Below are 11898 nucleotides of genomic sequence, written 5' to 3' on the forward strand. Positions count from 1 at the left end.
CTTGGATTCAAGGTGATAGTTGAGGCTCCCTTGCCATAGGTATTCTTCTTTAGATTCGAGAATGTTCAACATGAGCCATGATGATTTGACAAGTACATCAATTTTGACACTATTGATGGAAATTCCTCCCTAGTTGAGAGGGAGTGTTGAATTTGGTGCAACTAAGGGAGAAATTTCCCTAGAAAAATACTCTATGAGTTAACCCCTTTCACCCTTGAAGCAAATTATTTCTCAAGTGCAAATTATTTTTACAAGTGCAAAAGTTATTTCAAAATTGTTTTATAAAGGTATTTTGACATGTGCAAAATAAAATCACTTAAGTGATCTAATTCGACATGTGCAAAAATGGATCACTCTAGGAGCTTCCAAAAACCTAATTCGAGTTAGGGATTTTGTCTCAAAGATTCCTATATATTGAAGAGAAGCCTTCATTTGCAACACATCGAGTTCTCTCTCTCTTGCTTTGGTGATCTAGCTCTTGCATTGGTGATCAAGCGCTCGCATCAGTGATTTATCTCTCTTATTGTTAGCAGATGTATTGTAGATTTGCAGATCTCTAATTATTAGTGGCAAGCCTCTTATCATCATTGGCATATCTCTTACTATTAGTGGCAGTTCTCTGATTATTAGTGGTAGATCTCTTATCATCATTGGCAGATCTCTTATTATCAGTGGTAGATCTCTCATTATCAGTGGCAGATCTCTTGTCATCACTGGTGATCTCTTTCGCATTGGTGATAAAGCCCTTGCGTCATTGTTTTATCTCTCTCACTGTTAGCAAATTTATTGGAAGTTTATTATTTTGTTTCATCATTGGCAGATCTAGTGGAGATTTCTCTCTCGCATTTATGGAGATTTTTTTCTTGCATTATTGTTCGGCAAATTTATATTATTAACAAGATCTCTATCTTGTATTATCATTGGTGGTAGGTCTCCCTTGTATCAGTTTTTGCAGATCTCGTATTACAAGTCTCATCCTCTCGCACCTGGAGGATATTTACTTATTATTTGTGACCAATATCTTATTATCAAGGCATATTGTCTTGGATTTCTAGCATGCATCTGGAGACTTGTCTATCTCATTCATGAAAGCTAATATTCTTCTCGCACTTACAATTTTGAAGCTGATTTTCAATTCATTAAGACTCATTTTGAAGCACGATCTTTGGAAGATATTTTTCTCATATCTATGGCTAGATCACTTCGCACTAAAGGCTTGTTTTTTTCAACTCGTGTTGAGGTTTATTTTTCATTTGCTGGCATACCTATAATAGATCTCCTAGTCACACTTGTAACCTTTGTTGAAGGGTTGAAGGATTTGTTATTCTACATTTCTTATCAGAGCTCACACTTCAGAAGTTCTATCCTAGTTTGAAAATGGGTAATGTTGTTGTCACTGAGAAAAGGGTTGTGTACTCTACTTATGTATATCCGCTAAACATTCGATGAAGATCTAATAGAAGAATATATTCTTAAATGGTTTACCCCCATAGTGGGGTTTTTCCCTGGTCTTGGACCAAATATGTTTTCTTGTTGTTCATTCACTATCTTCTATATGGCTATTGGTCACTGTCTGCACTTAAAGGTTGAAGATCTAAGATAATTAATTTTAAAATTGCAAAATATAACAATATGATCTAGTATGAAACCAACTGTGCTTATAATAAAATATTTTAGCCATGGTGTTCTGATTACGAGGGAAAATGCACTAAAATTATTCCTAAACACACTTTTACAATAAACTCAATAAACAGTAAGACTCAGTTAAAACTTTGTCAACGAATTCCACCCAACTTTGAGGTTATAACTGGAAGAAAAACTTTGTTGATTATGCATGTTTACAAGCACACATAATTCAAGGAGGTTAAAAAAACTTCCTAGGATGAAATCCTTTGCCAAAATCATGTTAAAATTTGGCAGTTTAGAGATGAATTTCTTCTAGAAAAAATCATATCTTTCAGTTTTGTTTGAACCACCTATAATAAAATTTCATTTCTGAAAATTTTAATATGACCTTCGAAAAATAGTAAGTCACATCTCAATTTGGAAGTGACTTTCTAAAGATATAAAGTCATGTCTAAATGATCAAGGATGATCTCAACATATGAAATTCACTTTAAAATCAAATCAATCATGATTATACAAGTCAAGAATTAATATTTTTATCCTTACTAGTATTATTATTATTTTGATACTTTTATTTATAAAATAGCCTAAAGTCATTCACCTTTAATGGATTAATAAAAACGAATTCTCTCATGGAATAAGTAAATTAAATTGGGAATCTCTTACTTGGGAAATTGAACCTTTCTCCTGGAATAAAATAGTAACTCCACACTCAAAAGAATGTAACTCTCCCTCACTATTTCATTGTATGGCAACATAGTAACTCATTAAATGCACTTGTAACTCCCTCATTCAATTCAATTTGTAATGCTAACCAAATATTCTCCCATGTCTAAGTGTAACTCTTTCTCTCCCTAATTCAAAGTGTAACTCCTCAAGACAAATGTACCTCTCTCTCTCTATTCCTGGGATGGGACACTTCTCCTCAAGTAACTCCCCCCTCACAGAATTTGATTCCCCTGTTATTGACTTAAGGAATGAATTCATTTTGTAACTCCTCTCTTTTTTCATCTATTTAAGCAAGAGAAAGTGAGACGCTAGAGTAGTATGCTTATTGTGAAGAAGGAGAGCTAGTGTTGAGTGTGTGCAAGAGATGTGTGAGAGCAAGTGAAGAGTAAGAGCAAGGGAAGAGCTGGAACAAGTGTGAAGGACAAGATCTGATGAAGAGAAGGAGGAGATCTTCAAGCAAAGAGCAAGAGCACTTCGACTGCAAGTTGATTAGTCATTGGTGAGCTTATTCATTCTCATGCTCTCTCTTTCTTTTTACTCTGCTGAACAATTTAGATTTCTAATAGAAGAAGAATCATTTGGGTTTTCCCCTTGTGGGCTTTTCTCTGGTCATTGGACCTAACTCTTAGTGTTTCATATTTGTGCTTGAACATCTTCATATGATCCTTATGTTTATGTTCTATTTACTATCGTTGATTCTGTAAAGTTGTGAAGAAGAAATCTGCATTCTAAGTAATTGTAATAGCATAGAACTTTCAATTTTTTGCAAAGTACATTCAGTTTTCTGCAAAGTACATTCAACTTTCTGCAAAGTACATTCAATTTTATGCAAAATACATTCAACTTTCTATAGAGTACATTCAGTTTCATTCAATTTTCTGTAAAGTACATTCAATTTTTTGCAAGTACATTCAACTTTGTGCATAGAACTTTCAAGTTTATGCAAAGAATTTTTAAATTTTTAAATAGAACTTTCATATCTTAACATGGTATCAGAGCCTTAGTGAAGACAAGTCCAAGGAGACCATAGATCACCTGAAGGGACCCCACTTGCTGCCACAGTTTTATGATTAAGATGACTTCATCTTACTTCGAGATAAAGGAGAAACTGAATGATGTTTCAAACTTTAGTCCATGGAAAGCAAGACTAGATATCACTCTTGAAGAACACGAAGTTCTGGAGTATGTTGAAGACACAATAGTTGATCCACCAAAGAATTCAAGTGTTGCGGTCAAATCCAAACATAAAAAGGGTGAAATAAAAACTACAAAAATTGTCCGTGATTCTCTTAATGATCATCTCATTACTTATGTTTCCAGTTTGAAGAAAGCTAAAGAAATGTATGACACACTAATTGGCATGTTTGCAATTAGTAACTTGAATCAAATTATTGCCTTGAAGAATCAACTGGAGGGCATTAAGATGAACAAAGGAGAGATGGTTCAAGCATACTTCCTGAGAATGACCAAAATCAAGAATAAACTATAAACAATTGGTGAAGTTATACTTCACAAAGAAATGGTGTTGATTTCGCTTGGAGACCTTTCTCCTGTTTGGGAGACTTTTATCACAACTATTAGCAATAACAACACTATTCCCACATTTGATGAGCTCCGGGGAATGTGTATGCAAGAGGAGGCAAAATAATCTCTAGAGGGAAAATTTCGCATCACGAAGAAAGAACCTATTATATTTTGCAACCTCTGAAAAGGGAAAGGTAATAAAAATAAATCTGTTTTCAAATCAAATAAAGGGAATCTAAACATGTCAAAAGTTAGATGTTTTAACTGTCAAAAGCATGGTCATTTTGCTCGTGACTGTAAAGAAAGAAGAACACTTAGATTCAAAAACAAATTTGATTATAGAAAAGACATCTTTGGAAATCAAAGAAAAGACCATCCTAAGAAAACAAGAAATCCAAGATATAGAAATAATGCATTGGAAACTCAATAAAAATATTTTCTTGTTTCTACTCTTTTCAGTTCTTCTGCAGATTGATTTGATCGCTGTTTAGTTGATAGTGGTGCTTCCAAACACTTTACTAGTTACAAAGAAGCACTCTCTAATCTAGTTGAGAGGGAGACTAATTTAAATGCTATCCTTGGAGATAATTCTACTCACCAAGTTAAAGGTTACGGTTCAATGTCATTTCAGTTAGATGATAGCAACTCTGTTTTTGTACAAGAATTTTTGTATGTACTTGGTCAAAGAACTATAGAGTTTAACAGAGATGTAACATTTGATGAAGATGCTGTTAGAAAATAAAGAGACTCTCCTCCTCCTACCATTGCTGAAAGACAAGTTGCTAATGAAAAATAGCCTGCATCTGAGTCTAACTGGAACTTGAGAATGAGCTTGTTGATAATCCAATGGGTTCCATGGATCCTCTAGATCCACCACCACATGATCTTCCTACCGATAAGAGACCACTATGGCTGCAAAATACCTTGCAAGATGTTGAACAACATAATGCCCTGAGATGTTCAGAGAAAGTAAGAAGCCAAGTCGATTTCAAGGGTATGTTGCTGCCACGAGGAACATCAATAAGGCAAAACCATGCACCTTTGAAGAAGCTGCAAAAGAATAAGTCTGGAAAGATGCCATGACTGAAGAATACAAGTCCATCATTTAGAGTGTTGTCTAGGAAGTGGTTCCGAGAGCTCAAGGTAAATCTGTTGTCACTTCCAAATGGTTGTTTGAGATTAAACATGGCGCAGATGGTAGTATTGAAAAATATAAGGCTATATTTGTAGCTAGAGGTTTCTCTCAAAAAGAGGGAATATATTACAATGAGATTTTTGCATCTGTAGCTCGATATACTACTATTTGATTTGTTGTTGCCTTAACTGCTAGCCAAGGATGGACTCCTCACCAAATGGACGTGAAAATTGCTTTCTTGCATGGCTTATTGAAGGAAGAGGTATTTGTGGAAGAGTTGCAAGGGTTTGAAGAGCATGACAAAGAAACTCATGTATGTAGACTGAAGAAAGCCTTATATGGGTTGAAGCAAGCTCCAAGAACTTGGTATGCTCACATTGATGGCTACTTGATAAATCTTGGTTTCACATGAAGCATTGCAGACCTGTACCTCTACTTCAAGACAATCCAAGGTATACCTTTGATTTTGGTATTGTATGTTTATGATTTATTCTTGACAGGAAGAGAACCTCTTATCCTCCAGTGTAAGAGAGAGTTAGCTTCTAAATTTCAAATGAAAGACCTTGGTTTGATGCATTATTTTTCGGCTTTAGAGATCTATCAAAGACCTGGTGAAATTTATCTTTCTCAAGGAAAATATGTTGTTAAGCTTCTTTCAATATTTGCTTGCATACTCCTATTGAAATGAACTTTAAGAAATTATGTGGCAAAATTGCATTATGTAGTTTGGAAAATCCCACAGAGTATAGACTAGGCTTTGATGTTTTTGGTAAACACTAGGCTTGACATATGCTTTGTTGTAAACACTTTAAGTCAATATATGATTGATCCCTTTCATGCCTACTGGATTGCTGCATAACATGTATTCAAATACTTGCGTGGAACTATCAATCTAAAATTGAAATACATCGGTAAAAATGTAAGACTTCATGGACATACTGATGTTTTTTGGGATGGTAACTCTGCTGATAGAAAGAGCACTTCTGAGTATTGCTTTAGCTTGGGATTATCCATGATCTCTTGGATGAGTAGAAAGTAGAAGTTTGTTGCACTGAGTATAATTGAAGCTGAGTACATTGCTGTTAGCGTGGTTCGTTGTGAGACAGTATGGTTGAGGAAGCTTTTTAGCGAAGTATTTGAGAAAGTTACAGACACAACAGTTATATATTGTGAGTCGTGACAATAAGAGTGAGATTCATCTTGCAGAAAATCCTGTGTTTCATGTCAAGTCTAAGCGAATTGAGATCAAGTATCACTATTTCCGGGATATGGTGGAGAGAGGAGCAGTGAGGTTCCATCACATCTCCACTGATGATCAAATAGTTGACATTCTTACCAAGCCTTTACTGAAAGGATAGTTGTTTTTTAGAGAGCAACTTGGACATATGGACGCGACTGTTCAGGGAAGTGGTCACAACTGATTGAGAACAGTGCGCTGCCTTCCCCCCTGTCAAAGCTCACAAGATTAGGGAATAATGTCAGAAGGCTCTCGAGGATGAGGGACCTCTTGTGTAGTGTGTGCCACAAGAGTAGGCCTCAGTATGCATCTGACCCATAGTTTGGGACATGGGAAGAGTCACCTTTCTGGCCAATAGGTGTAGTGAAATTTGTCTGTGTGACTTGCCTACGATGTAGGTGTTCCACTGCTTTGATTCTTGTCTGTGTGACTTGTTTGAGTCTTGTTTATGTGATGCCTATGTTCTGTCACTTAATTTTTGAAATGAAAATTGGTTGAGTGTAATTCTTGTTTATGTCAAATGTGATGATCCTTTCCTCTCCAAATTTGTGTCAAGTGGATGATTCTTTTTTAGATTGCGACTTTATTGTTACAAATGTTACAACGCAGAGTTGAACTGAGATGAATGAAAGAGATTAGAGGAAGCAATGATTTTTGATGTAGAAAGAAATTCCTCCCTAATGGAGAGGGAGTGTTAAAATTTGGCAGCTCAGGGATGAATTTCTCCTAGAAGAAATTATATCTTTCAGTTCTGTTTGAACCACCTATAATAAAATTCCATTTCCAACAATTCTAATGGATCTTGACATATGAAGGATCTTGACAATTCTAATTTCCAAGAAGGATCTTGACATATGAAATCTGCGTTAAAATCAAAGCAATCGTGATTATTCAAGTCAAGAATGAATATTTTTATCTTTACTGGAGTTATTGTTCTTATGATACTATTATTTATAAAATAGTTTAAAGTCATTCACCTTTCATGGATTAATAAAAAAGAATTCTCTCATGGAATAAGTAAATTAAATTGAGAATTTCTTACTTGGCAAATCAAACTTCAATCTTGGAATAAAATAGTAACTCTGCAGTTAAGAGAATGTAACTCTCTCTCTCTAATTCAATGTATGACAAAAATGTAACTCCTCATTAAATGCACTTGTAACTCCCATATTCAATTCGATTTGTAACTCTCACCAAATATTCTCTCATGTCTAGTTGTAACTCTCTCTCTCCATAATTTGAATTGTAACTCCTCAAGACAAGTGCACCTCTCTCTCTATTCTTGGGATGAGTTACATTTCTTTTCAAGTAACTCTTGCCTCATGGAATTCAATTCTCCTATTATTGGCCCAAGAAATGAGTTCATTTTGTAACTCTTCTTCTTTCTCAAGTGAGAGTTGAGAGTAACATGTTCATTGTGAAGGAGAGCTAGTGTTGAGCGTGTGTAAGAGAAGTGTGAGAGAAAGTGAAGAGTAAGAGCAAGTGTGAACGACAAGATTTGATCAAGAGGATGAGGAGATCTTCAAGCAAAGAGCATTAACAATTCAACTGTAAGTTGATCAAACATTGGTGACTTTATTCATTCTCATTTTTTGTCTCTCTCTCTATACTCCGCTGAACAATTGAAGAAATCTAATATAAGAAGAATCATTTGGGTTTTTCCCTTGTGGGTTTTGCCCTAGTGATTGGACCTACCTCTCAGTGTCTCATATTTGTGCTTGGATGTTTTCATATGATTCTTAAGTTTATGTTCTATTTACAATTGTTGATATGAAAAGTTGTGAAGAAGAAATATGCATTCTAAGTAATTGTAACAACATATTGATATAACATTCAATTTTCTATAAAGTACAATCAATTTTATGCAAAGTACATTCAACTTTTGGTAAAGTACATTCAGTTCTCTGCAAAGTACATTCACCTTTCTGCAAAGTACATTAAGTTCCATTAAGTTTTCTGCAAAGTACACTCAATTTTCTACATAGAACTTTCAAGTTCCTGTAAAGAATTTTTAAAACTCTGTATAGAACTTTCAACTTTTAACAAATCACAAGCTCACCTAGGTGTTGTTACATAATTAAATGGTTATACTACCATCATTTACAATAGACCTTGGAGAAATTGGGTTTACAATGATGAATTCATGCTGACTGATGACTTTGATCTTTGAAAAAATTTCTCCACTTCATTATACACGGCAGCGTCCCTGTTCGACAATTTTGTTTGTTACCTTAGCTTTAAGCCATGTTGACTGTTCTCAGCTGAACAATGAATTGTGATAATAGATTTATCTGAATTTGAACTTTGCCCTTCTTTTCGTGTAAGTTATGATGCTTATTTGTGTAGTCCCATTTTGAAAAAAGCATGGCCTTTAAAAAGGTTTATTAAAATGATTTACAAATTGTAATATTTGATCTTTGCAATGCTATATGCAGGAAAAGGTGGTCTTTGTGACATGTGAAGATGAGGAGAAAATTATTGAACTTCGCAAAAATAATAGACAATCGATCAAGTAATCACTTTATAATAGTGGACTAACTAATTGCATCATTTGATTAAAAATAGATCCTATCTGTCATGAGATTTTAACTGAAGACAGTTCAGTTATTTAACTTCTGTTGCAATGTCTCTTAGGTTGGAAGCATCAGCTGAGACTGTAAATGTGTCGGCATCTTCATCTGATGGGAAGAAAGAGTTAGTAACTGCAGGTAGGGAGCTGACATTAGCTGAAAGCACGGTTGGTAATAAATCAGCTGAAATGCAGTCTTTTATGAAATCAGCCAAAATAAGTTCAGTCTCTCGAAGCCAGGTATGTATTATGTATCATTTCAAACATTAACAGTCCTACTGATGGTTGTAAAATTTTCTACTAGAGTTTGACAGCTTTGTCCAATCTTTCGAGTTTCGACATTCACAAACTACCTTTTCTGAATTTCTATGCATTTTATTTGACACATTTCAAAACTCTTCAAGCTGAAAAATCTGAAGATGCCACTAATACTACATAAATTGTTAGGTATTTTTGTGTGGAAGCTGGCCTATTCATGTGTATCTTTGTTTTAGCAATTGGAAAGATTGATCATTAACCTGTTCAAGGTAGGACTGCAATATCCACTAATGTACTGGATTATGAGACAGGTAGTTACAAGTCCTGGAGGAGTCATGCTGGAACTTTCAAAAGCTGATATTGGCAGTTCTGGTGCAAAGGCTGCTTCATGTGCACGGCTTGCCACATTAGCTCAATTGAGCACAAAGGGTAAAACAAGTTATATATCTCCCTTGCAATCTAGTCTTTTATGGTGACTACCCTATAAGTATCATACATAAAATTGAATGTGAAATAACTTTGTTGAGGCATTCAAAAGTGTTCCTTTGTTTCCTCTGGCAGTTTATAATGAGCAGGGTGTTCCTGCATCATTCTGCGTTCCAGAAGGGAGAGTTATACCCTTTGGAGCCATGGAATCAGCCCTTGAAGCTAGTGGATCTTTGAAACAGTTTCAGTCAATGCTTGAAAAGATTGAGAAGGCAAGGGTAGAGGGGGGTGAACTGGATATCATATGCTCTGAATTGCAAGCATTGGTTGCAGCTCAAAGACTACCCAAGGCCAATATTGAAAGCATTGCTAAATGTTTTCCATTAGATGCAAGGCTGATTGTACGATCAAGTGCAAATGTTGAGGATTTAGCTGGCATGTCTGGAGCCGGTCTTTATGATTCTATACCAAATGTAAGGGCTTCTGACCCTGAGAGGTTTGGAAGTGCAGTTGCACAGGTCTGGGCATCATTATACACCCGGAGAGCTGTCCTTAGTCGAAGAATTGCGGGGGTACCACAAAAAGAAGCAGCTATGGCTGTCTTGATCCAAGAAATGCTTTCTCCTCAACTTTCCTTTGTATTGCACACGGTTAGTCCTATTGATCAGAATGATAAAGTAGTGCAAGCAGAAATTGCTGCTGGATTAGGTGAAACTCTCGCATCTGGTACCAGGGGAACGCCTTGGCGTTTAGCAGTCAATAAATTTGATGGTACTGCAAAAACATTAGCGTTTGCTAATTTCAGTGAGGAACTAGTGGTTATAACTGGTGGCCCTGCTGATGGAAAAGTTATGGCGTTGACAGTGGATTATAGTAAAAAGACTCTTTCTCTGGATCCAATCTATCGATATCAGCTGGGGCAACGGCTAGCTACGACAGGATTCTTCCTAGAACAGAAGTTTGGTTGCCCTCAGGATGTGGAAGGATGTTTAGTGGGTAATGATATTTATATTGTACAAACACGGCCTCAACCTTGAGGAATTTCATATTCTTGTGCCTGTTTCTTCTTGCATTGACAATTGCTGGAATTGGATACTACACTATTGATGTATCAATCTAATTGCACAAACTGCATTTTGTGAGCCAGCCTAGATGAAGCAGTAACGAGGCAGAATAAAAAGTATGGTAGATAATAACTTAGAAGGGTCATTCATGATTCAGTATTAGATATATTACAAACCTCTAAAGAGATTTTTATGACTGATTATAAATAATCCCATAGAAGGCACAAAGCAGCGTTTTTGTATTTCCAGTTCTCAAAACATATTTTGCAAATTTGTTGAAGAGAAGATAAGCCGCTCAGATGTCATCTTCAATTGGTAATTTAGCAATTTATATTTTTAATGCATCTTTTCCTTATCAGTATTTATAACAGAAAACACAGGAAAAAAGTTGCATGCTTGTATGACAAGTCATTGGATGTACTGTAATGAAAACAAGCACATAAAGATGTGTAATGGTATGACATATTGTGCCCCTGACCTTTGTGCTTAGTAAAATTATTTTAATTATTTCTTTAAATGGGGTACACCCCCATTTAGCACCATATATATCTATTTTCCATTATTATTTTAATTATTTCTTTAGATGGGGTACACCCCCATTTAGCACCATAGCACCATAGATATCTATTTTCCATTATTGTACTTATTTTTTTAAGGGGGCATATACTATATTTAGCTCCCTAGATACCTATTTTACCGGTCTAGATCCATTTTAACCCCGGATTTATCAAGCACTGAGAGGGATCAAATCTCTTGAGGTGCAAACCTATTTTTTGAGTGCAAAACTTAAGGAAAAATTTGCAGCTTGAGAGATTTGGTTCTTCTCGACATTTGATGGATCTTGGTTTAAGATGGATCTAGGCTGATTATATAATATTATATAATATCTATGCGTCTCTTTCTTACTCCTCTCTATTTCACCCCACAACATACACTCTCTCTCCATATCTATCTATCTCTCTCTCCCTCTCTCTCTTCCCCTTCTCTCCCTCTCTCTCTCCCCTCTTTCTCTTCAGTTCCACTCTCCTCTCTCCCTTTCTCTCTCTCCCCCATCCTCCTCCCCCCCCTTCCTCCCTTTCTCTCTCTCCAACACTATCACTATCTCCCTCCCTCTCTTCTTCTCTCTCCCATACATCTTTGTGTCTTTGTCTCTCTTTCTTCCACTTCTCTCCCTATCTCTCCCCACTCCTTTTCTCTCTCTTCCCTCCTCTCTCTCCCTCTCTCCCTTGTCACTCGCGCTCTCTCCAACTCTAGCTCTTTGTCTTTGTTCATTCCTCCCTCTCTCTCCCTCTAAATCTCTCTCTCTCTCTCTCTCTCCCCTCCTCGGTCT

At 36.0% G+C, this 11898-nt stretch overlaps 1 protein-coding gene across 2 annotated transcripts in view; it reads left to right on the forward strand.

Moving 5' to 3' along the window:
• The window catches only part of PWD (chloroplastidic phosphoglucan, water dikinase (ATGWD3)), a 327315-nt gene extending 316505 nt beyond the window's left edge, over window positions 1–10810 (forward strand). The window contains exons 16-19 of one of the 2 annotated variants that reach the window (XM_089373693.1): window positions 8687–8763; window positions 8886–9060; window positions 9390–9516; window positions 9640–10810. In XM_089373693.1, the coding sequence (XP_089229819.1) occupies window positions 8687–8763; window positions 8886–9060; window positions 9390–9516; window positions 9640–10541 (1281 nt within the window). In that variant the 3' untranslated portion in view covers window positions 10542–10810. The remainder of the gene's footprint in view (window positions 1–8686; window positions 8764–8885; window positions 9061–9389; window positions 9517–9639) is intronic. The other variant, XM_089373694.1, reaches the window with a different exon arrangement.
• The last annotated feature ends 1088 nt before the right edge of the window (window positions 10811–11898 follow it).

The sequence above is a fragment of the Pinus tabuliformis genome, chromosome 8, assembly GCF_031772625.1.
Source record: "Pinus tabuliformis cultivar Carrire ecotype Pingquan chromosome 8, CPIR1, whole genome shotgun sequence".
Classification (NCBI taxonomy): domain Eukaryota; kingdom Viridiplantae; phylum Streptophyta; class Pinopsida; order Pinales; family Pinaceae; genus Pinus; species Pinus tabuliformis.